Source organism: Rhamphochromis longiceps, linkage group LG6 (genome assembly GCF_057381845.1).
Source record: "Rhamphochromis longiceps isolate RC_006_pf linkage group LG6, R_longiceps_female_GT1.1, whole genome shotgun sequence".
Lineage (NCBI taxonomy): Eukaryota > Metazoa > Chordata > Actinopteri > Cichliformes > Cichlidae > Rhamphochromis > Rhamphochromis longiceps.
This window is the reverse complement of record NC_140562.1, coordinates 43531074-43557642: the sequence shown is the minus strand read 5'-3', so window position 1 is coordinate 43557642 and position 26569 is coordinate 43531074. Positions and strand designations below refer to the sequence as shown.

Here is a 26569-nt window from a genome sequence, read left to right as displayed (position 1 = left end):
GGTATGATTTATGAAATAATAAATCAGAGGCAGGGATGTTTCTGAAACTTTCTTAGTCATAAAAATTATTCAGGAACTGCATAGTTAAATCTTTTACCTCACAGGGTATGAAACACAAAACTTCAGGAGCTTCTTTTCCAGCACATGTTCAAATTCTGATCTAGTCCCAACAAACTAAACATGAAGTCCATGATGTTTGTGTGGGACAACATGGGTGATGAGATTAATGCTAAAATGTAGATTGAATTTTTTTTGACATTGAGACAATTTAAGAAAAGGAACACAGCTTGCAGTTTTTTTTAACTTAATTCCATTTTCCCAACTTTTATAAGCAGAAGTAGAAGCTAAAGTTTGTTTTTATGCTGTTATGCGACATGTCAGCTGCTGCCGTGCCTGGAAATTATCTTTGAGTTCCAGCATCCTTGAGTCAGCACATCTGTTGGTGAGGTGTGTTTACGTTTGTGAACTGGAGCCAATAAAAATTTGGACAGTGCCTCAATATGTGGGGACACGAATAAAAATAATGTGTGGTCCCATTTAAAGTGTGACACCTTAAGACAGAAACCAGGTGAGGCGCAAACATGGAACCTGTGAATTGGCCTTCAAGCGGTTTCTGAATGCTGAGAAGCACCTGCAGCCATGCAACACTCCTACGACTCAGACAAAAACATGTCAACTTTGGTGACGCGGTCCAAACGGTTATAAAGAACACGTGAACACCAAGGATGATTCGGATTGGGCTTTTTAGAAACTTGTTCTGACACCGCTCACACAAAGTCAGGTAGGTGAAAGGAGAACTTTCATGACTTGTTTTGAGCAGACGCGCATCTCACATGGTGATATGAGCATTTAAAGTTTACCCAGAATGCACTTTTTGAAGTGAATTCTCTGGGGCGTCTGTTCCTCTACACTGCAGACATTAAAGTTGTGTTACTGAATACGATCTGAAACGCTAGGATGTATCACGAGATACTGAAGCTCAGAGATGTTTATAGAGCAGCGGTGTCAAACTCCAGGCCTCAAGGGTCGGTGTCCCTGGGTCAGCAGACCTGAATCAAATGATTACTTCATTACCAGGCCTCTGGAGAACTTTTTAGGAGGTAATTTATCCATTTAAATCAGCTGTGTTGGATCAAGGACACATCTAAAAACTGCAGGACACCGGCCCTCGAGGCCTGGAGTTCCCCACCCCTGTTGTTGTAGAGAAAAACAAATCTTACTTAAATAAAACCTTGATTGTGACACTCGTGGTGATTTGGTAGCAGTTTTTAAAAGAGATTAAATGTGATTTTCAGTCCTGAAGGTTTCATGTGGATATAATAAATACTGACACTTAAAAAGCCTTTAATTTAAAATCATCCCTTTTGTACTTTGAGGGCTGTAAAATTTGAAAAGATTCGCACTATGAAGGTAAAATTACGTATGGTTTTATTATAAATACCAACTTTCCTGTCATTGACAGTAATATGAAGAACCACTTGATGGAAGTTGACGGTTTGACGGCACTGGGGGAATTTTCTCAACTCTTTCCGCATCCCTCATCATTTTCTGTAAAAAAGCTGCACTACAGCTAAACCTTGACACACTGACAGACTGAAATAGGTGCGTCCCTCTAAATCACTCTGGGCCCTGGGCTTTTGAGAAGATGAGGGCTTTGAGTTCAAAAAGCCCGATTGGGTCATTGAAGCCACAATTGGAGTCATAAATAGACGTGCTATGAAAGGGTGACGGCTAAAATTGCTGCCTTGGTCCCTCAAAGCAGCGAACGTTCCTGGCCCGTTGAGCACTCAGCGCACAGACGGAGACATTTATAGAGAAGCAGATGAAGGAGTCAGCTTTTTTTTTTACATTAATGGAGCCTGGAAATTGTCTGTCATTTATAAATTAAAATTCTAAAATCACTTCTTCTATAAATTTTCAATAAAGAGAAAAAAAGCAGATACGTAAAACGACAGGACAGAGCAGGAAAAGTGAATAATCCAAAGAGGATCTAAATGAACTTTAAATTTGCAAAGTTGAAGTGCAGGAAAGGAATGTGGCACAGACACCAAATACAGACACCAGCTGCCATAGTTGTACCTACTTTGTAGGGCTGCAGGTATGCAACGCCTTCAAGTGAGGCTTCCAGGTAGCAATGGAAACCGAGTTCTCATCAGCCGCATAACTACGCCAAACACACTGCATGCAGAATACACAAAAAAAATAGGTGGAAGGGAAAAATTAAAAGACCCCCCTCCCAGAAAAAAAACGATAAACAGACAGAAAAAAGGTAAAAAAAAAAAAACCAAAAGAAAAACAAGGCCCCAGAGGGAGTCAGGAGAAGAGGAGAAAAGAAAAGAAAGTAAAAAAAGAGCTGATTAGTGAAAACTAAAACACGGATGTGTCACACGTCTGGGGTCGGCCGGCGGTCAGGCATGGATACATGCCTGTGGATAGGCAGGAGGCTCTCATAGTGCCGCCACGTGGCGTCCAGGTAGGGCCTGGTGCTGTCGGTGGAGTGATAACGCCACGCAGCCTGGTACAACATGGGGATGCACAGGATGAAGAGGAGGAGGAGGAGATGGGAGCATATGATGGACAAAAGGAAAAGGAAGCATGTGGGGAAATATACGAGGAGGTCAATGTGAGGTCAGCACCAGTGAAAGTCAGGATGAAACTAAAGGTGAGTGAAGATCAGGTAGCAGGACGGAGGGGATCGTTGGTGTTTCTGTGCTTTATACCATAGACTGTATAAAAAAGACAGACATACAGTGGGAGGAGTTTTCTCTGTAACTCAGCTCTTGATTTAACATCGCCGTGGTTCCTCAGACCCCAAAAAATAAACAAAAACAAAACAACCATCCCCCCAAATAACCCTGCCAGGCTTTCGGATTGTTTCAGACAATAAGCTCAGTAGGAAGGAAATGTTTTTGACACATTTAAACAATTGCTTTAATCCAAACTGGATTTCATCTGAAAGCTGATGACGAGTCCCAGGTATTTAACCCAGGATTGTCACGTTGGAGTTCGTTCCGGACATGTTGGCCTTGTTTGCGAGTTGTTGTCCCACCCTATCATCATGTCGTTTGTTAAGGTCATATAGGACGAGGACTGAATGTTGTTAGATCGTCTGGAAAGGGACCTCAGGACCGAATCATAGGTGGCAGATAGTTGGAGTTGTCGGACACCACTTCAGTTCAGTGGACAGAGATGCTTTCAGCCACCTACAACACTGACTCCTCATCAGCTTTAAAAACTGAAGAAGCCTTTGGAACGTCAAGAGATCATCTAGATTAGATGAGCTGAACAGACATTTCAAAGCATAAATAAAGTCACACAGTTTTTTTCTCCTTGTCATGAATCTTCCTTGGGCAGTGGTGGTTAGCACAGCTGCCTCACAGCAAAAAGGTCCTGAGTTCAATTCCACCATCATGCTGGGGTCTGTCACACCTATTGGTGTGAATGTGAGTGCGGATGGTTGTCTATGTGTTAGCCGTGGAACATCCCTCGGTTCCACCTGTGCTCGTAACGCCTGCTTTCAAAACGGCAAGAAAGGAAGAAAAACAGGAATCTACAACCCAAATGGTGATCTCATGGTAGCCATGACCATCTTTTATATACAGTCTATGGCTATACTAGTAGGAGGTGAAAGAGATGATTGAGCTTTGAGAAGATGAGGAGAGAACTGGGCTGCACAGGGTGACGATATCTGCTTTTCACTGGGTTTCGTCGAGTCCACGAAGGAAAAGGACAAAGTGGAGAATGACAGTCGCTTATAGATTTTAACAACACTACAGTGGATTGAATCGTCAACGTTAACGTCTTCATTGTCCAGCTCAAAGCAGAGATATGTGTCAGAGACAAAAGAATAACAGGGTGTCTGTTTTACCTGGATGAGGTAGGCCGCTGGGTTTCTTCTCTTCTCAAAGTGCTTCTGTCTGTGCTGCTCCTGGACCTTCAGGGCAAAGCCTGAACCCAGAATACCCTGAAATGATATAAACAGCAATAAATACACACACCACAAATACACCATGATGTGGTTTCGTGCACTGGTAGCAGTGACTTAAAGAGAGTATCCTAGTGCTCCTGTGCAGGCTTCCAGAAGTCAGCCAATAAGAAGAGAGCAGGAAAGCGCTAAAACAGCTTGTTTCAGAGAACATTTGTCCTCAAGTAGGAACATAATTCAATTTAATGACTGAATTACTGTGACTGGAAATTAACTGAATGTTCTATTACAACAATACAACAATAATTATTATTATAAACTGCAATAATAAGGTTGTAAATTTACATTAAAAAAGAAGCAAATTTCATAAAAAAGGAAACTTTATGAGAGAAAAAAAATGAAAACCTGTTACAGAAAACTGATTCATAAAAAAAGAATAACTTACAGCTGGCAAGGCAAAGAAGGAGATGCCGAGGAGGGCGAACCCCGCGGACAGCATCCGCCCCGTCCACGTCTTTGGCGTCTTGTCTCCGTAGCCGATGGTTGTCAGGGTGATCTGTGAAAACAATGATTATTATCAGGGCCTGATGGATGCTCATATGCAGCCCCTGGCTGTTTAAACAGGGAACTTTTAAACAAATGTTATATTTAAAATTAAAACTTGTGCTGTATCAGAACTTGCAAGTGACCTGGTAACGCTGAGGTTGTCTATGACTTATCTAAACATCTACAAGCTATTAGTAGTTTTTTTATTTAACAGTAAGACGTCATTAGTTGGAAATTATAAAGTCATGTGGAATACCTATACCTATATCTACCTATATGAGACCTGTTTTTAAAGGCATCTTTTAAAGGTTGTAGGACAGAAACTGGTTTCATCTTTTTGTTTGTGCCTCAGGCAGCTTTTGCAGTTTTGGTGAAATGGTCCTTTAAGTGATATTAAAAGGGGTTATTTGGTTAGTAGACTTGAATGAAAATGCATCCTCTGCTTTACTTACACCAATCTATTAAGACTGCTTTTATTTCTGTCAGACTGCTCAGTGTTAAATGTCTTCTAGTACGCATCGCTCCAATGTATTTGCATCTTTTTCCCTTTTGCATACAGCCTGATTTTCTCCATACAGAGACATGATTTTAAATGATGCCTTCAAGCACTGCAATCACATCTGAATGATTAAACCTGCGCAGAGGCTTTAACGGGCGTCAGTCTGTGCGGCCTTGGTTCCAAGAACGCTGCTGAAAGCCGGCGGCTCAAATGTTTATTCTGCCTTATCTGAAAAAATAAAGTTTTCTAAGGCACCGAATGTGCACTCCTCTTGTCCTTTATGTGTGCAAAGACCTACCGAGCATCTGATGATGTTGTGCAGATATACACGGAGAGGGCGTTTTGACAATATGAAACCTCAGATTCAATGAAAATGGGACTCAAACATCTCGATGTCAGCAAGTGAAGTTTTAATAGAATTAAAAGAGTTAATTGCAGTAATGATTTAAGTTGATGGTACTTAGTGCATCAAAATATGACTGCTGGATAAAAGCATTCTCATGTATTCAACAAAAGCCTGAAAAGGAGCATTTAATGAAGTGTATTCACCATTTAATGACAGGGGCAGATGTATCTGGCCGTGGACTGAAACTGGCAGAAAAACCTTACTTGGCTTTATTACTGTGCCGGTTTTATCTGCCCATCTGTACAGATATCCATCCATCTACCTCTTTGATTTGGAAGCCTGAACATTTTTCATTCAGGCTCTGATTACCATTCATGACAAAGGCTATTTTACACCATTATGAATTTCTGAGCCGGATTAATAATGGTGTTTAACGGAGCCGTGCAGGACTAATGTTTATGGACGGCTGTTGGTGCTCAGAGGCAGAGCTGAACAGGAGATAATAACAGCAAGGATTCTGCTTTTCTGCATCCAGAGCACGACACACTCATCTGAAAATACTCAGAGTAAAACCTGTACTCTGCTGATGTCCAAGAAAGTCTAACTCAGGAGGGTCAGGTGGCTGCAGAGATTGGCTGACAGCTGCTAAAAAAATCATTTCTATCAGGGCTTTTTACTAAAGTACAGAAATTCCTCCAAACTCACCGTGCCCCACCACAAGGCATCCGCATACGTAGCAAACTCATTGTTGAACTTATTCTCCACAAGGTAGACAAGGAACGAAGAGAAGATGAGGACCAAGAAGCCGATGTACCAGGCGGTTACCAGTTCCTGCAGAAGTCAAAGAGGTCATTCAGAGTTTAATGGTGGAAAAAGGAGCATTTATTTAATGCACATTGACCTAAAACCACTTTTCTCTGAACACTGAGGTCAGAAACAGAAATAAAATAATGACGTGATAGGTCACGACCCTTTACAGAACCTTCCTCTGATGCAGTCACTTATTGGTTTAGACATAAATATGATAAAACACTGCGACCAACTTCCTGATGTGCTGCTAAAACAGCTGCTGAACTGCCTGCTCTGAACTCTACAAGACCTCTGAATGTGCCCAGTGTTACCTGCAAATCAGGGACTGCAGCTAATCTGACTCATTGCTCTGCTCGAACAACGCTGTAGGAACACAGCTGTGCTGGTGTACACTTTATCAGGAACATTTAGGTAGGTGATGAATGCTCATGAAACCCTCTGTGACCTCAAAATAGCAAGGAAGAGCAATCAAACTATCATGCAAGATTAGTCTACTAGCTTAAAAATAAATAAATACTGCATTTAATCGCCTATTTAATCGCAATTTATGACAGTATGTTTGCACTGAAGCACCGCAGCAATTTCCTAATGTTGTAAACCTGCTCAACATTTGGCAATAAAACCCTTTCTGATTCTGATTCTGATAACATTTCATCTTTAACACCTTTAATTGTTTTAATCGTATAAACATAGCGTTACAGAAACATCTTGAGATTCCCTGAAGCTTGATCAGAAGCTTGATCTGCAGATGCCCTCCTCGCCTACCTTGCTGTGTGCGTAGACTACAGAGCCCAACAGCTTCCAGGTGCCTCCCCTTCGGTCCATTCGCACCATTCGTAGGATCTGCAGGAAACGCAGGCTTCGCAGGACTGACGTGGCAAAGATGTTGCCCTGGCTACCTGCTGACACCACCGCCACTGACGCTATCAGCACTATGATGTCTGGAATGAAAACACAAAACGACGGCTTACCAGCAGAAGAGGATACAATTCTTTATGAAGCTGCCTTTAAAATGATCTGCACTGATAAATATGTGTTTTCAAACAGAAATAATCTATACAAAGCTACACTATACAGACAAATCTGCTGGGTCACCAACACACTACACTTACAGGAGCTGCCTTGCTACAGGAACCAGGCCGTGAAGCTCCTGGCATGCCAGAGGAAGACGACCACAAAAAGATCAGAAAAACTTGAAATACAGTTTTTATTATGGTGGATTATGAAAACTGATTTTGATGCTAATGCTAGCTGAAGTTTGGACCTCTGCAGTTACTGAGTCAACAGAGCATTATTCATGTTTATGCACTTTACCTTCTCTGTGCTTGATTTTATACACCTGTGACTGAAACACTTGAATTCAAAGGCTCAGAGGTGTGCACCAACACTTGTGCACAGAGTCTATATTTAAAGAAAAAATTTTAACCGAGGGAAAGTTGGCAGAACCGGACTTCCACAGAGTGATAATAAAACATCAGCAGTGCTGAAAGTGGACACACAGAGACCACCTGGAAGTGTAGTTTTTGGTATTTATGGGTGGTGCCAGAGAACTTTATGATCCCAGAAAGGCTTCCCGACTGTGCATTATAACCCTGGAGGCCAGCTTGGCATAAGTTGACCTGCTGTCAGATCTATTTACTGGAGATATATATTACTGTAATACTAAAATTGATTAAATATTCAATATTACTAATATCTGAATGGACTCGAATATACACGCCACATGCCTCTAACGGCCTGTGGAGTGAATCTTACTTGCTTCGGGGTGCCTTGCTTCACTGCCTTCCTTCCATAAACGGTCAGCTACGTAAACATGAAACAAGAGCTCAGAAATTGAGTTTTTTAATCACTAATTTCAACACTCAGCTCGCTGTCGGGCTAGCGATTTTGCGAGCCCTGTATCTGATTGAGGAATCACTCATCTTTGGAAAAGAGAGTTTATTACAGAGAAATGGCTCTTTCCTAAATAAAAGCTATACTATACGCTTCTTCTGGGCTATATTCTCAGCAGCATATTGTAGCGGGTCAGGGCTGTTCGGGGTTCTGTTTGTACAGTTATGTTTTGTTTATGTTGCCATAGTGACGGGTGACGCCCTCTCGCTGCGACGGTGTGTCCTTCCGGGGTCAGAGGGCGCCCTGTGTGTTGTTGTTGTTGTTGTTGTTGTTGCTATGCCGTTGCCGCGCTGGGCCCTGTTTCAGGAAGCCGGTTTGGAAAACTCAGAGTGAAAAACGACACTCACGGTTGAGTAACCCCGAACTGTCCAACTCGGAATATTCCGTTTCAGAAAGGCTGATAACAATTAGTTCAGTCAACGCGGAGTTGCTTTAACCCCAAGTGAAGCGCGCGGACGAGGATACATAAAGCCCTGATAAGCGGAGCACAGATTAAGCGAGTCACCATGGAGACGGAGGGAAAGAAGGCGCGGTCAATGTATTTCACAGCGCTTGAGGCCGAAATTCTGATGGCAGCATATGCCGATAACATGCAAATTCCGCGAAAAAAAAGAACACAGCCACAGCTGCAAAAGCATGCATGGCAAAACATAGCCGACAGAGTCAATGCGTGAGTGTTAATTTAAACATTGATCGAGGGATTTCCACCCATTTAACACGTTATTTTATCATATGTTATTTTATTTGTTATTTTATACATTTTATTTTGTGATGTGATGTGAGCGCAGGTGCAACCCAACAGGCCCCAAACGTGCCTGGCAGCAAGTAAAAATGAAATATAAAAATATAGTCCAAACAGGTAAGGTGTAATTGTATTATGAGCCATAGTGCTTGGTCTGTTTGTCCCATGTAAATCAATTGCAGTTAGAGGCTACATTAATTTTCTTTCTGTAAGCACTTATTGAAATTATCTGAGCACATTACAAGTACATATTTGCTTACTCTGTATGCTCAAATGTGGCCCGTTATAGCCAACAGAAAAAAAGCAGAGGCCCGAAAAACAGGTGGGGGTCCTCCACCACCACCACTCACAGAGGCTGAGCAGTTGGCCCTCAGCCAAAACAGTGGGCGCCCTGTGGCCGAAGGCATCTCTGCGGGGACATCCTCTGAGGCAATAACCCCGCAAGACACAAGTGCCTACATAAGGGGTAAATTCAAAATAATACATGATGTGCATACATCCTTTCTTCACAGTCACCTTTGCAGTGCGACACATTCATTTGATAAACTCTTTACCATAATGAATTATTTTGTAGTGAAGTTATTTTCCGACTGATTTTGCCTTCCCTCAGCCTTGGTTGTCTTTGAGAGCATAATGACAATGAAGTGTAAGGTGCTTGGTATGTTTGTTAATTGCCATTTGGTCCCTTGTAAGTTATAAGTGACCTGTATAAACCTCATATTCTATCAGTTGATGGTGATGGTGTACTGCATCTGGTGCAGCCTCCTGTTGAGCCAGACCAACATGCAGTTGTGAGTAATACTCCACAGATTATATGAGTTTACAGTAGAACAGCAATGTTGTTAACTTCTTTACTACAGGAAAATAATGAAGAAACATTGACAGCTGTTACAGAGGAGGAAGCAACAGAGACACTTTATGAGGTTTACATCTTTTAATACTTTGTGTACAGGAAATACAGGCGACCAATAAAGCCAGTTGAACAAAAAATCTGTTTATTCTTCTTTCAACATGTTGAGGTGATGGGTCAAAAGAAATGATTGTGACATATGGTGTCTCTGACTGCTCTTCCATCTTGTATGTCCGTGGGAGGGTCAGGATGTTCATGGTTTGGATCACTGCTGATGTTTGGTTCAGAAGGACAGTGTTCTCCTCTAATTGTGGCAATGTTGTGAAGAATCACACATGCCACAATAATGTCACATGCCCTTTCTGGGGTGACCCTGAGTCTTTGCAGGCACTGGAACCGGGCCTTAAGCATTCCGATAGTCATTTCAATTCTGGCTCTTGTCCTGCAATTAGCCAGATTATATCGCTGCTGTGGGCCCGGTTCAGGGTCAGGGTAAGGGGTAAGCAAATAGGGTAAACATGGATACCCCCTATCACCAAGCAAGTAGCCAGTGAACTCTCCTAAGACAGAAGGGTACACTTCAGTTCAAATGTCCCTGAAGCAATTGGTCTTTATATATTTTAAAGTATTCTCAACTCACCATGTCCAAATTTTGTGCTCAGTGTACATTCACGGAATATTTGTGAGTCATGGACAGAGCCTGGCCACTTGGCTTCCACATTTGTGATAATGTTGGCAGCATCACATATGATCTTCACAGTGCAGAGAACACAAATTAGCATCCATTACTATAATGAAATAATTTGTTAGTTTGACATGCTACAGGGAACTATGTACCTGCACATTAATGCTGTGGAAAGACTTCCTGTTCACATAGTCTCCTTCATTTACTGAAGGAGCAATGATTGGAATGTGAGTGCCATCTGTATAGCCAATCACGCCTGGGAACCCTGAAAATAAATGTGCAATTTAAGTAGTAGTCCAAGTATCACCACATCATAAATTAAGTTTTGTTCATCCTGATACCTGCAATTTTGTGGCATCCCTCTTTGATAAATCTTGTGGGTCTGTGACCGGGGAACACCACAGACGAGTACAGGAGACGTTTCAGTGCAACTGTAACATTCCTGACTGCCCGACAGACGGTAGCCTTGGAAAGGTGCTCAGCGTCACCAATATTATACAGAAAGCTCCCGTTTGCAAGAAACCGAAGTGCAATACAAATAATATGCAATGAACTGAGAGCATGTCCGCGATGTGTCACATGCGTAATATATGGCCTGAGGATGTTATCCAAATAAATTATAGATTGTGCTGAGAAACGGTAACGTTCGCACAGAAAATCATCAGGAAATGATAAAATGTCCAAACGCGCTCTGATCACTCTCTCCCGGCGGAGAGCTCTGCGGAGAATTTGGGCTTCACGATCTACTGGCTCTTCAAGGAAGTGGCACGCCATGTCCGACACTTCCTACTGTCAGGTTTCCGACAAAGGGGCGGAGACAGTCAGGGTTAGTTGTAGTAAACCTGCTAGGGGGCAGGTTAGCTTCACGGAGTGTGTCGTCATAGTGACTCACTCAGGCTGCAGCTGAACTCGCTTTGTGAAACCGAAAACCCAGAGTTTTCGTTAACTCAGGGTATACTTACTCAGTTTTTCCACTAAACCGGCTTCCTGAAACAGGGCCCTGAGCAGTTAGCTAGCGGCAGTGTTCTTCTGCAGATGTCAATAAACGGCTGTGCTCCCTGGCTAGCTCACGGGAAGCAAGACCAAACGATACCTCCGTCTCCTCGTTGTCTGAGCTCGCCACATTGGTGTCAGAAGTGGGATGATGGTGGCACCCCATGTTCTGACCCGAGTGACTTTCCCCCCGCCGGTCGTGACCGGCCGGTGCGCCAAAAGAAGGCACCTGGACATTTGCAAAGTGAAAGCAAAACACAAGCGCAAATTCAAACGCGATTTCAATTATGTCACATATTGACAGTGGCTCACCGATGCCAATGACATAATTACCCAGCTACATTTCCGAAAGAATGCAAAAGCATTGACATATATTTTTCCTTTCTACAATAGCCCTTCCTACAATAGCCCGCTAGCCCCGGGACGTCGGGCTAGCGATTTTGCAAGCCCTGTGTTACAGGCATGGCCCTTTAAGGATGAAGCCTGATGGGAAATGTATTCGGGATGTGTGTAGCGGGACTGCCTGGTGTGTGTGTGAAGAGAGAGAGCGGAGAAGGGGAAAAAGTAACGGTTAGCTACAGAAGAGACGAAAAGAAAATAAATAAAAGGAATATAATAACTCCCTCGACAGCCAGAGTTGTGTCGGCGATGCTCGCTGTGAGTAAACTGTTTCAGCCCACTGTACGCGGTGTTCGTGCCTTAGAGAAGAAATAAAGTTCGGTGAAGCAGTTTCCTACGCCTCCTTCGATCTTTTTGCTAGCGGAGTTGACCTGTATAGTAAGCTGTTTCCGGCTACGAGTCAGTTACGGAACCTTCAAGTAACTGCCAGAGGTTTCCTTACTACAGTTCGGGGCCGCGGATCTGGCGCGGTAACACCTGTATCTGATTGAGGAGTCACTCATCTTTGGAAAAGAGAGTTTATTACAGAGAAATGGCTCTTTCCAAAATAAAAGCTATACTATACGCTTCTTCTGGGCTATATTCTCAGCAGCATATTGTAGCGGGTCAGGGCTGTTCAGGGTTCTGTTTGTACAGTTATGTTTTATGTTGCCATAGTGACGGGTGACGCCCTCTCGCTGCGACGGTGTGTCCTTCCGGGGTCAGAGGGCGCCCTGTGTGTTGTTGTTGCTGTGCGGTTGCCGCGCTGAGCAGTTAGCTAGCGGCAGTGTTCTTCTGCAGATGTCAATAAACGGCTGTGCTCCCTGGCTAGCTCACGGGAAGCAAGACCAAACGATACCTCCGTCTCCTCCTTGTCTGAGCTCGCCACATTGGTGTCAGAAGTGGGATGATGGTGGCACCCCATGTTCTGACCCGAGTGACTTTCCCCCCGCCGGTCGTGACCGGCCGATGCGCCAAAAGAAGGCACCTGGACATTTGCAGGACTTTGTGTGGGGTAATGGGGTCGTCGGGGACGACTGACCCCTTAGGTGGGGGCTATGTAGCTGGTCAGGGCTATTCGGGGTTCTGTTTGTACTGTTATGTTTTATTTATGTTGCTATAGTGACGGGTGACGCCCTCTCGCTGCGACGGTGTGTCCTTCCGGGGTCAGAGGGCGCCCTGTGTGTTGTTGTTGTTGTTGTTGCTGCTATGCCGTTGCCGCGCTGAGCAGTTAGCTAGTGGCAGTGTTCTTCTGCAGCATGCATGCTTGTTGTTTTTGTCTGCTTCCACTTGTCTTTGCACTAGGATGATGTCTGCGTAAATGTGCAGTCATATTCGTTGTGTTCCCACTAGTGCTGTCAGCGTTAATCTCGTTGAAATGACGTTAACGCCACAACACGGCAAATCTCCGTTAACGAGCTACCCCTGCGTGGGGCTAGACGGCCAACACGTTAACGAGCTAACTGCGCTAACACACTAGTTCCCACCCATGTAATTGAGCATTGCGTGGCACATCCAACATACTGTTTTACTTTAGTCCATGACTCGCTTACCTTCAGGGTCATACCTCACATGAAAACCAAAATAATTCCAAACGCCAGATCTGAATGAGGTTGGGGGAGGTTCAATTTGCCATGTTGCAAGGAGAGCTTAACTTCTGTCTCGCTAGCTTGCCCTGCGCTCTTCCTTCTGACGATGCTGTCTGTGTTGAGCGCTCAGTGGATCTGCGCTCGACAGTGCAGCCTAGGCGGAGTAGTCAAACGCAGATTCACTGAGCGCTCAACACAGACAGCATCGTCAGAAGGAAAGTTGATAAAATAAATTACAAATTTTGTATTGTTCGATACATATGCGTACCGAACCGAAAGCACTGTATCGAACGGTTCAATATCGATAAGAGTATCGTTGCACCCCTAGCGATTATGTGTAGTGATTTATGTGTACGTTCTGTGTGCACTCAAAAAATAAGAAAACTGGCTCTCAGAAAAAACACGACTATTTCCCTCATCTCATTGACAGCTCCAAAAAAAAGAAAAGACTGCTCACTCCTGCTAGCAGAAAAGAAAACAGAAGCAAGTATATCTTGTTGTTATTGATCTTAACGTGAAACCATCCTATCAAAATTCATTCTCATCTGAACGCCAGTTAGACGGTTCGACGTCTATCATGCAGCAGCAATAACAGTAAGTCAGCGTTGTCATCTCTCGCTGCTCACTGCAGTAAATCAGCCCAACAAAGGCTCCATATTACTGGAGATGACATAATCTGCCACAGGCATCAACAGCACAATAGCAGCCTATGGCCTCTTCCTATACAGAGTATATGCTGATTTAAGTTGCCTGGCTACTGCATCGATCTGCTGTTTACACAAACACAGCAGAGGGAGAGGTAATTGGCTAAAACAGTGCTCTGCTGTATATCTGAAAGCAGAGCTCACACTTCTGCTTTGTTTCCTTTTAATTTCCCATAAGAGCATAAAAACTGTGACAGACGTAAACACGGGCACAGAGAGGCAGACGCACACAGATCTGACTCTGTGCAGAGGAAGTTCACACAAAGCACAGCGAGCACATGAATAACACCAAACCCACAAAGAGCACAGACAAATAAGACCTCGTCCAACTCAAAAAAAACCCCAAATCTCCCCGTCTCTTCCATCTCGGCGATGCTCCGCGTTAAACTCTACACCCGGGCCGTGCTATTTTACTTCACTGTGTACTAGAGGATTTCCCTTCTGTCCTTCAGTTGAACCCATTTTTTTAAAAGAGAGAATGTTTGTTGAGGTGAAGCTGATGGTCGTATAAATAAACAGATCAGTTGACCCACAGTGGGGAGAGGAAGAGAAAGGGGAAAGGTCATGAGCAGCAGCGGCATTACAAATACATTAAAGGGGCACCAGCAGAGCTCGCCGACTTTGAAGGTGCTCAGAGGAAAGTAAAAAAAACAAAAAAAACCCCACAAAGAATCCAAAGATTTAAATCAGTCCAGCTAACTCTACACAGGCATTCAGCCCTACAGACAGCACATCTCACGATAGCTCCCCAACAGTGAAGTCAAAAATGTAGGAACATTTTCACTCATCACACATCCATTCATCAATCCGCTTGTCCAGATCTGGGTTTCTGAGGAGCTGCCCAAACCGCCCGCCCAAAACACACTTGTACATGGACTAAATGGCCTGTAACATCAGGCCAGATACACTGTACTACTGAAGCACTTCCCTACAGGTTAAACCAAAGGATGCAGGTGAATGAAGTCCACGAAACACATGTAGACTGGTTGGACAAACTCCTATCCTCACTTATCCTTAAATATCATTCCAGGTCCAGTGTTCCACAACCAGGATAGAAATTGCGTATTTCAGTCTGAGTTTTTCACAAACCAACTTCTTCCCAGTTTAGAACTTAAAGACGGCAAAGAGCTCAGCTTCTCAATGAAACTACACAGACCGGTGGGCGGCCTCCCATTTTTAAACACCTCCACTGCAAAGCTGCACTTTCTGCAGATTTTTAAAAACTTTAGACATTGATAGCATGTAAGGGCAAGCAAGACCAGCAACAGCAAGTGCACATATGCAGAACATATTCAGTTTCCAGAACAGATCCGAATGCAAACCTGCAGAGTTGATGGTTGATATGATCAAATTGTGATGAATGATCACAATTTGAAGGTCTTCATTTGAAACACAGTGTTCTGAGCTTCAGGCAAAACTTCACACGAAAGAATGTGAGCGTGAAACCAGACAAACACAAGAAAGCTGCATATTATGACAGTCCATCCTCAGGCGCATCATTCAGATGCATCTCCATAAGGGCCGAGCCATGTGCATCACAGCCACCATGGAGTCATTTACTCAGGCTGTCAGCGGACATGGTTCCTTTAACCCCCGGGGAGTCTTTGGTCTTTTAAATGACTCACAGGGACAAATCACCTGTTCACACCAGTTAAAGCGATGCTAGTTTTCATTCCCGCTTCATTTGCGAGTTAATGTTGGTCGCTCTGAAGTCACAGACTAACACATCTTTAGATCACGCTGGTTAAAACGTCATATCAACATGAAGATTCTGCACGCGGTGCTTATTCTGAGCACAGAAACTTCCTTTGGCGTTCGGCTGTTTTGGCATCAACATGGCGCCGTACGGCTCCAGTGAAGCTGCTTGATCGCAAGTAATTAGGGAGCCCTGCTGCCACAAATAAACTGGTTAACAGAATTTCCACTGGGCACGATGCAGCAGCCAAAGTGAAAAGAAAAAAAGAACTGCTTAAAGGACTCCACAGAAGAAGAAGAAATGATTTAACTTCTGGGCCAAAAGTAACAGCAAAAGGAAGAACATTTTAAATGAGTTCAGCTGGAGGCTGTATTATTTTTAGATATTCAGACCAGGATATCTTATTATTCTAGCATTATTAAAGCATTTTAATGTAAGACAGATCAGTCAGATCCCGTGCATCCATTAAAGTAAATGTTGCTCGAGTTTAAAAAGTACTATCAGCAAAAGTATAAAAACTAAAAGCACTCATGTTTACAAGATTAATATTTTTATTACACTTACAGAGCAGCTTAAAATGGAAATACTCAAGTATAAATACCTAAACTGACTCCTGAATGATTTTCAGGAGTCAGACAGGTTTACTTTCCCCAGGTTGTGCAAATGTTAGCATGACAGTACCATCACCCTAGTGTTCTTCTCTAAATGTGTGTTGAACTCTGTAAATGTTTTAACTATCTGCGCAAATATCAGTGGTTAATACAGCATACAGATTTTTCCTGTCTGTATAAAAGCTAATCTGTCCTGTAGCTTTTACAGAGTTTTCTAAATCCAGGATTAAAGAAAAGGGAAAATACATTTGTGTTCTTCAAGGTTGGATACAAATAAATCATTCGTAAGATTCACCGCTGTCTGGATGAGCTCACTTTCTACACCTTTAGGCACTTTCAAACTATCACACAAATATGCACAGAGTTTGTTTAGAATCACTGAAGTAAAAACAAGCCCTCCTGTTTCCATCTACAACCACTTATGTTTGACATGGCTCTAGAAGAACATCAGCACATAACCGAGCTGACATCACTGATAGGACACCGAGTCAGAAACGGAGATAATTGGATGGAGGCTGGTTGCAAAGTGGCTTGCAGGTGTGCAGCACCTGTGTGAAGGCTAAAGTAGCATATACAGTGCAACCTACCTGAGATTTGGTAGCTGTAGGCTGACTTCATGGCCTACCTGAACCAACACTATGATCAATTAAAGGTCACTGACCCTACATATCATACTCAAGGAGATGTTGCATAAAACGGCACTCAAAGCTACTCACATTTTTCTCTTTCCACTAAAGACATGATCCACTTTAAGTCTTGCCATTCTCAAGGCTTTCAGCATCTCTGAAGTCAAATTAATTCATGATAATCCTAACAATAATCCTGGCGATACAGCAATGCCCAGACTGAGGAAAGACTGAGCTACACAACCAGTTTCACTTCATTTAACCTGCCAGGGGCTAAACTTGGCATAAACCAGGAGTTTGCTCATTTAGAAATCTTTATATAGAGAAATAACTGCAGTCATGGCAGAAAAAAATCAACAACAACAACAAAAAAGTTTTGCCAGTAGCACAAATTCTGTGTTTCATAAATCCTTGAACAGCATTAATCTATGAATCTGGTTTTCCTGCAGTTCTCTGTAGCAGGCTGGATATCTGCTTCATTCCTGCCTTATCAGAGCTCCACACTAAAACCATCCTCAAAGACCAGCTGCTTCAAAGATCCAGGAGTAATCTGGTAACAATCTGTGCATTTTCCAGCTTGTCCTGTGACATTTTATACCATGCTACAAGTAAAAAGTGATAATTAGTCACTGACATTAGGTGAGAAATTCACATTATTTTATACATTTATCCCACAAGTATTTTACTGCCATGACAGTTACGTCAGCTTCTGCTACCCAGCGTTCAGTCTCCAAACCGGCCACAGTGGGAGCTGGTTCAATGGAGGACTAAACCAGAGCTGGTTCTGCACTGGTTTAGTGGGAAGAGCTACCAATATTTCCGATTCAGTCACACTAACACAAAGAAATCACCCACTATCACTCTGAAATCTTAAAATCCAAACGTTTTTCTGCAAATGATGGAGAATAATTGCCGTCATACTCTGGAGTTAAAGTCGATGTCTGTGCACAGAAACTAAAATTAGTATAATAAAAGTTGTAATACGACCAAAACTACACACAGACGCAGACAGAGTCATTTTATACTGCAGCACAGTCACAGGGTTTCTCTCTGTAGGGATGTGCGTTATGATTCAGCTCCATTTATCCTTCAAATCCTTTCTTTTACTTTCTCACTTTATTATTTTTCCACGCTCGCCATCACACGCCGTCGTCTTCTCCATTTCTCCTTATCTCTTACTTATATTTCACTCTTCTTTTGCTCGCTCCCCCGTCAGTGCTGAACAGTGACGACCGGAGCTTGCGACGCACTCACTGACCTCGGAGCCCTGCTCTCCCTCCCTGCGAGCGTCCTACTGTACTTTGAAAGAAGCAGCAGAGCGATCCTTGTCTAAACAGTGGAAAGAATAAAAGGCAGTTAATGCAACCTCATTACGTAAATGCTCTCTGCGCTTATGAGGCCTGACCACAGCTGAAAATGACACCAGCAGACTTTGGTCAATAGCGTGCCATGGGCTGCATTCACAGAGAGGACGCAGAGCGGTCCGCTAGAGGGCAACTGTAGGGTGAAACAATGAGAAGGGAATGGCTTTGTAGCTGGAAAACAAAACCTTTAAGCAGCGAATTAATCACCCAAAAAAAAAGAAAAAAGAAAGGCGTGGCCCAAAGACTCACCGATGACACAAAAGGGCTTCCTGGCAAAGCGCAGCCGACCCTGCCATCCTCTGTAGCGACAGCAGCATCCCGCTGACCAGATACGGATGATGAATTCCAACCCGAACACCACAATCATCACAAACTCCTGTTGGAAGCATAGAAACAACAGTTGTTTTGGAAGCGTGTTGATGATGGCAACAGAGAGCATTAATCTGGTTTTCCAGGGATTAAATCAAACACAGTTAAGCCAGTGGATATATTAGACAGGAAGTAAACAGTTATGCACCAAATACACTGGCAAAGAGAGAAGCAGATGTAAGGACCAGAACAAATGTGCCTGACAGTCCGGGTCATGGTTGGACTGAGGAGAGACAAACTTCCAGGTTGTTGGTGGAGCGCGGCTGATGTGTATAAAAGAAAGACACAGCATAGTTTTGGCTCAGTATTTTAACATCAGGCTCTGGGAACTGAGCAACTGGTCTCCACAGAGACTCAAAAGTCAAGCCAGTGTAAAAATGCCACAAAGTGCAGTTCCTGTAATGTCCACTTGAGGCTGTCTCCTGACGTGAGTCGATCAACGTAGACTTCGATGTTAAAAAGTCCAATTTTACAGCAGAATAAACAGGTTTACAGCCTGGTATACAAACAGAGCTTTGATCTCTACAGCTGATTTCTCCCTTCATAACAACTGAATTATTTTTTTTAACAGTGTTTCAATATCAGAATCTGACATTGTTTCAATGTCAGATTCTGATATTGTTTCAATGTCAGATTCTGATATTGTTTCAGTGTCAACAGTATTAGAAAATATAACGTCGAATCAATGTCAGGTTTCAACATTGATTCAATATCAAAACCTGACGTTGTTTCAATATTAAAAAAGGGTGCAAGAGTGACGTTAGGTCAACGTTAGGGTCAACGTTGATTCAATGACATCACCTGATATTGACAATGTTTCCTTTCTATCTGGCTTGACGTTAGGCACTGTTGGGGGTGTGGTAGGTCGTATCTTGGCTGTTACTCGTATGCTGGGCTTTACCTTTGCTAAATGAACCAGTGAACTGGACCTCTGGACTCTGCTGTTAGTGCTTTTTGGAGCTTTTTAATGCACTTACTTGACCTGTTGTGCTTTTAATGGTACGAAGCGACTGTCCGAGAAGTCTCCTTCACTTCAATTCAGTTCTAATATTATTTCATTACTTAGCACTGATGCTAGCCACAATGCTAGACCCTTTGGATGCGTTTCAGGAAGATCTGCCAAATCAAACCCACTGTGGTGACTTAACTTAGCACTAATTAGCAGATATGTGCTCGAGTAGACTGTACAGTGTATAGATGTAACCTGCTAACCAAGCCAGCTAGCATTAGCTCAGAGGTTAAGAAGCTTGAGTTCTGTCTACAGACGTTATAAAAGATACACGCTGCATTCTTTTTAATGGCCACCAGGAGGCAAAGACATCTGGTCCTGAAAAGTAAACAGGAAACAGTCCTTCACACAGAACTCTGTGAATGCTTTCCTGCTGATTTTATGAGCTCAGTCACTCATTTTAGAAATGATTAATTATCTGTTTTCTTCCGGTTATCCGGGGCTGGGTGGCAGGGAAAGCAGCCTAAGCAGTGAAGGTGCTCTCCCTCTCACCGGCCGCCTCCTGTGAGGTGTTCCTAAGCCAGTGGAGAGATGTAATCTCTTTAGCCACGGCATCTCCTCCAACCTAAACTATTTATTAAACTCTTTAAAATTTGGTTATTTAATCACTGGCCAGTTACTTGTCAATCATAAGTTGTTGTTTTAGTTGTTTTATTGACTTATTGTCTTCTATATTTTACTGCATCACGGTTGTGCATTTTATTGATTTTAGTGGTTTTACATTGTTAAGCACTTTGTGCTGTGTGGACTGTTGGAAATGTGCTATATAAATAAACTTGAACTTGACCTTGACCACAAGTTAATGACCAATGAGCATGCTCCAGCTCCAGGCGTGATCAGTTTGACAGTCGGATCCACCTCTCACTCATCACATCTGGTTTTAAAACTTGAGGCTTTATAACGAGACCTCACTAACCCCTGGATGATGTCATGATAGCCTGTCTATGTTTCAGATGCAAATACCAGCAGCACATTATCTTGGGCTGGTCTTATTATTTTGGCACATCAGTGTAAATTTACATTAGTCATTATTTGCTGCATTGATCACATGTCATTATACGTCATTAATGCAGTGTTTGTCTCATTTAAATGGATGCCGGGTTGACAAAAGTATTGTGTGTTAAAATGACTGAGACGGGTCATCTGTTAATGCACACGCACGGCTTTACCTTCCATTAGATGGAAACGCTGATGCAATTAGCGTAGTGCAATTTGTGAAATGGCAGCTCCAGCTGCAGGGGCAATCATGTGCAGTAAATGCTGCCCGTGCAAAAAAAGTGACCTCTTCTTCTGCAAAAGCTTTTTTTAAAAAAAAAAAAAAAAGAGAAAAGAAAAGAAAAACGTGAAGAGTCTGTTAAAAAGGCATTTCTGCTCCCGTGCCCACCGTTCCTCGCTTTCTTCTCAAGACATCTTTGAACTCAATTTGTTAGTACTTAAAGAAAGTGGAGTTCTCAGTTTGAGGGCAGGCACTTAAATCTGCCATTTATTCTGTTATCCCGAGGTCGACCCCGAGAGTTTTCCCGATGGCCGTATGGCTTATTCATAATGGCAAATTCTCCTTTCACCAATTCATACTTTGGTTTCTGTTCAGAACTTCTTTAAACAAGACATTCAAAGGAAAGGCAACGTTGTTAACTGCTCATCATATTCCTTATTTATCTCCCACTCCTCCGCACAGTTTGTCAGCGATCACAATTAGCACAAATTACACAAATTACTGGGTATTTTCTGCAGACTGCCTCATTTTTCCTCTTTCACTTCACATCTTGGTTAATTTACAGGATCACTGATATTTTGTAATTAATATATAATTTTACTCATGCAGCTAAGTGCATGAGTAAAATGGAAAATACCAGATTACATTCCATGTTCGGCCCCAGCCACACACATCCAGAGAGCCGACCACCGGTCAGTAAGAAAAAATATGTTTACCTGTTTCTGAATACGGCACTGAAATAAAAAAAAACATCTCCCTACAATTGTTTTAATTGCTAGCAGATTACTGTGGTCACTGATAGTTTGCAGTGGAAGATACCAACATGTTTGCAAACACTCAAAATAACTGCTAACCAGCAGGGAAACCTGAAAAAGTGAAATGCAAACCAGGAACAGACAACATTCATCTGCAAAGAAAAACTCAGCCAGCACTCGACTTTTTAAACATTCTCCGTTTCCAGTTTGTGACTCAATTTTTCAAGTTTCACTGCAGCTCAGCGTTTAGAGACAGGTCAGCATTTTGTATGAAAAGTATAGGTCAGCTGTGGGCGACCAAAGGAACCTGAAGTTTTTGGTGCAGCACCAACTTTGTGACCGATTTCACGCAACGGCAGCCAAAATCACTCCGGGTGGTTTCAGGGGTTTCTGAGCGGTCCGCAGGCCTGAGGTCTTACATCTGTGTCAGTTAATCAGACTGAAAGGAAGCGGTCAGACGTACCTTTTGTAAACGTACGCTTACACTGCAATATCTTGAAAATGTGCTAAATGAGGTTACACTGGAACAATGATTATTATGCTCGGTTACTCTGGATGAAAATTTGGGGTCAGCGGGTGACGTGATAAAATAAGGATACAAATGTCGTGTGCAAAGTGAATGAATAAGTCTGTCACATATTTGTTCTCTCCTGAGGTATTATGTTGCTCTTACAAAAACCCTCCAATGTCAGAGACACCAAAGAGCTAGAGAAACTCAGTTTGTGGGATGAGAGTCTCACATCTCAGAAGTCTGAAACTCTCCAGTCAGGCAGGTGGAAGTCACACACCTGGATGCTGAATCTGAGGAGGAGGAAGATAAGGAGGAGAAGAACTGAGGCTTCAAGGATTTAATTAAAATTTGGGAGGTCGCAGGAGGTCGAGACTCTGGTGATCCACTCGCAGGAAATTTAAAATGTCATTTCCTTCTGGTGACTTTTCATGCATCTTTTCAGGTTAAATTTAGAGTGGAATTCTTTTTTCTGTAAGGGAAACGCATCAATCTGCCACGCGATGATAAAAGTGTCCCTAATAAACAGTGTTAGACACTGAATTTCAAATATATTTTTTATATTTTCTATTTGTTTGTAACAGTGGTCCAACTCAGCTGTAACCTTGAACATAAGGAATAAAACTCAATATCAGTAACTTTTGGAGAGTTAGTGAAGGAGGGCTAACTGACATACTATGATGGAAAACTTTGTATGGATTTGAATATTTCTGATGTGGAGCTTAAAGTAGTCAAGGAAGGTCAATCAATAAAGAGCCTGATCATGGAGAGACGACCACCATCATACGACAGGAAGAAGATACCTAAAAGAGCCAAACTGCAGCAAACTGCCTGAGATCACTTCGTGCTGTCTGACTCAATGCCAGCATAAAGACTACAGTCGTACAGGCACCGACGAGCTCACAGTCCGTGACCGACTGCTTTCACCAAGTCCACAGAAAACACACACAGACTGGCTCTACAAACTCCCACACCCTCAAATATCCTCAATACGAGAGCGAGCCGAGGACGATGATCCACCTGAAGTTGAAATTTATATTGAAGTGTTCAAACATGTATGAAAAAGAGCATGAAGAGAATCTCCTGTCAGCTCTTTTTGTTTTTATCAGCTTAGATATGCTGTTATCTGATAAGCTGGGACTGTCTGTGTTATTCAGGCCAGGAAAGATGTTTCCTAGTTTTCCTGCAGACCACACAACATGCACACTACTGACACACACACACACACGCAGACAGTAACAAATGTCAAAACATCAAATATCAAAATTCATCATATACATATAAATTTATACACAAACAAGAAGCAGTTCTAATGAGAATAATGAATGAAACTCTGCAAACATTTTTAAATTCTTTGGGAGCATATTCTTTAACTGGTTTAGAGGAGAAAGCTGATCGTGCAAGGAAAGACAAATCCCCTCTAAGGTGGTGGAGCAGCCTCATGGATGGTCTTACTGTATGTACTACACGTATGCTTGGGTATATTGTAGATGTCAATGAATTAAAGAGCTGATTGCTTAGAGTTCCTGGCAGAAGAACATTTTTCTAGGTGCTTACCAGAATGAGAAGGCAGTAGGAGGAGAACTCCTGATGAGCCGGGATGGTGGAGAACACAGAGAGGACCAGGCAGCTGAAGACCAAGACGAACCTGAACAAAAACACAAAACTGGAGTCAAACAGGATGACATCAATGGGCTGACCTCATCCACCCCACTGACCAAACCCTCATTTCCACTGGTCCCAAACAGGCTGTGCACTGAAGTGGAATTGTTCCTCTGTGACAAACTCTTGAACCCATTCTGGCAGTGAAGGAAGAGCAGCACACCAACGACCTGGCAGCGCAATCGCACAATTATTTCCTGTCTGCAGTGAACAGTGAGCCCAACCATTATTCAATTTGCTGAGATATCAAGTTAATCATGCTTGTTTGTGCAACATGGTTTGCAAGAAACAAGCAGTGAAACTGCGGCTCTTGGAAAACAAGCAACATCCGACCACTTCCACACTCCCGACTGTCGCTCCCTCCGCCAGGAAACCGTAGCTTTCCATCTTCATTGTTGTGTTTTGTTTTTCCATCACACAAAGCTTCCAAAATGAGAAATATGAGTGCAGCCTTTAGAGCTACAGTGGCTCCTGATGTTAAATGGTGAGAGCACATCTGTGTTTTATCATCTCAGTCTGCTGCACAGGCCCATCTGACACGCAGTGTGTGTGTGTTTTCTCTTAACTATTGTGCAATGACAGCAACACAGCCCACTTCATGTTACACAGGTCTTGTTTTTAGGCCTCTGAAGTTCGCTTCAAATCATAAACACACCTTTAATTACAGAATTTCAGGTGATTATTTACACTCCTGTTGAAATCCAAGCAACCCCCCCACCGTTACAGAACTGAAAGCAGAGGCACCTTCTGCTGTCCACAATAAAACCGGGTTGCATCTATGAAAAGTATCCACAGTTCCCGTTTACTGCTTGATACAGAATAAACGTCTTTATTGAAATAACTGTGTTTATTGTATATATTACAAACTGTATATATTACAGGCAGGACCAAAGTCAGAGTACCAGAAATGACATTTAAGCAATAAAGATGGATTACAGTGTGCAAGACCTGTTTGAAAGCCTAAGCAGCTGAGAGATGAAGGCTGTGGTCGAATAGTTGGAATAATACCAAGGAAAGACGCTTCCTTTATTACCTTCTTTAGCAAAGGACACAGTGGATCATCCTTCATGAAGGGAAATGAGATACATGATTGAGTGGTTCAGGAAAAAAGTATATCAGCGTGAGTACCAAATGAAGTAGACGGTAGTTTAATCTGCATTTGCCTTCTAATATGTGGGTGTTTGAACTTTAAACAATGATAAAGTGAAGTGACGGCTGTAGTTTAGCTGCCATCAGTCATTTCACATCAGGTAAAGATCCATCCATTCATTTTCATAACTGTTTATCCAGCTCAGAGCTGTTGGGATGCTGGAGTCTATCCCAGCTGTCACTGAGGGACTCAGGTCTCCAGTCTATCACAGAGCCATCCGTCCTCGCCTGCAGCCAAATTACAATCACCAATCAAACACAAACTTCAAAAAGAAAGGCTTCCTCTCATGAATTCTCCTTCACATCTTTCCTTCCTGTCTTGATGTTTTACCTCAGATTCAAGGAAAACACACGGGAGAGAATCTTTTGAACTATTCAGCCTCAACCAGCAACTCCCACGGGTCTGCCTCCCTGCATCCGCATGTAGTCAAAACTAATACGTAGTGTCTACGAGGGATCCTGGTTAGATGCTTCGCAGACTTCAACAAGTCATTTCAGCCCTTTGTCAAAATACCAGAGTCAGCTTTTTCAGTCAGGATGGGACCAGATATCAGATCGGTGCATCTCTACATCTCCAGCATAGAAACGAGGCACTTTGGTGTTATTTTAACCTGGAAACTCACAATCCATTTCCACTTCCATTCTCAGGCCACAGAACAGTCACCACTGGATAAGCCGATAAAGACTCCTAGCTGGCAGCGGACTGACTTTTAAAACAGCTTTGCATGCTACTGGAATTTGAAAAAGGTTTTTCACATTACAATCATTTCCTCTAGGAAAAATATCATTTCTGTCAATCTGACCTTGGCCCTACCCACAATGCAGTTTGTCCCTGTGCACAGCTGTACCGAAGCGGAGACTGGGGACTCCTTCCTATGGGCCCCTCGTGCCAAACTGACCCCAGATTATCACAGAGTTGAAGGGAAGTCTTTCAAGCTTGTCTGCCGGGCCCATCAGGACTACTTCCAGTGTTTGAATGGTGCCTGTGTGAAAATAGTGGGTGTGCAGAGCAGGTCACACTCCCATACCCCACAGAATAGTACAGGACTGTGCTGTTCTGACCCCACTTGGGCCCTCGACGACATGCAGAGAGCCAAAATGAAGGTCAGGATTTTCCACAGCCTTGGGGATGGTTATGTCATCATTTCTCGACCCATGAGTTCTCCTCCTGCTCTGCGACAGGCCTCGCAGAGCTGCTGGAGGTTCCGAATGAAACGAAAAGCATAAAGTATCGAAAGTTTGAGGTTTGCACTGTTGACATTTCCAAAGATTTGAATAATGTGCTTTTGATTGGAGGAAAACATCTAGTGACAAGCATTGTGGTGCTGTCAGCTGAAGCACGAGCTCCTTGTCAGTGGCACACCTACGCCTCTCGCACTTACAAGGTTGTCAGACCGAAAATTATAGAGTGACAATCAACTCCCTTCATCCGTAGCCTAACTCATGTTTCCAGTTTGAATATATTTACTTTAAAAAAAATAGGGGGTGGGGGGGGGGGGGGGGGGAATGAAGTGAAAAGCCCTGTGACAGCATCATTAAGTTCTCAATGAGGTTCATCAATTAATCCCACAAGGTGAGGCTCTCGGACGGCCATGGCCCCCGTGTGTCGTGATGCCCTGCACTCAGAGCTGAAGGATTCATCTG

At 43.0% G+C, this 26569-nt stretch overlaps 1 protein-coding gene across 12 annotated transcripts in view; it reads right to left on the bottom strand.

The window, feature by feature from the left end:
• kcnq5b (potassium voltage-gated channel, KQT-like subfamily, member 5b) overlaps positions 1-26569 on the bottom strand; it is a 142244-nt gene that overhangs the window by 15747 nt on the left and 99928 nt on the right. For 7 of the 12 annotated variants that reach the window (XM_085410900.1, XM_085410899.1, XM_085410907.1 and 4 more), the window contains exons 2-8: positions 23672-23762; positions 18507-18633; positions 6892-7067; positions 6022-6147; positions 4371-4481; positions 3869-3964; positions 2084-2178 (exon numbers count right to left, since the gene is read on the bottom strand). In XM_085410900.1, the coding sequence (XP_085267026.1) occupies positions 2084-2178; positions 3869-3964; positions 4371-4481; positions 6022-6147; positions 6892-7067; positions 18507-18633; positions 23672-23762 (822 nt within the window). Of the gene's footprint in view, positions 1-2083; positions 2179-2422; positions 2516-3868; positions 3965-4370; positions 4482-6021; positions 6148-6891; positions 7068-18008; positions 18190-18506; positions 18634-23671; positions 23763-26569 lie in introns of those variants that run through there. The other 5 variants (XM_085410911.1, XM_085410902.1, XM_085410910.1 and 2 more) reach the window with 2 other exon arrangements.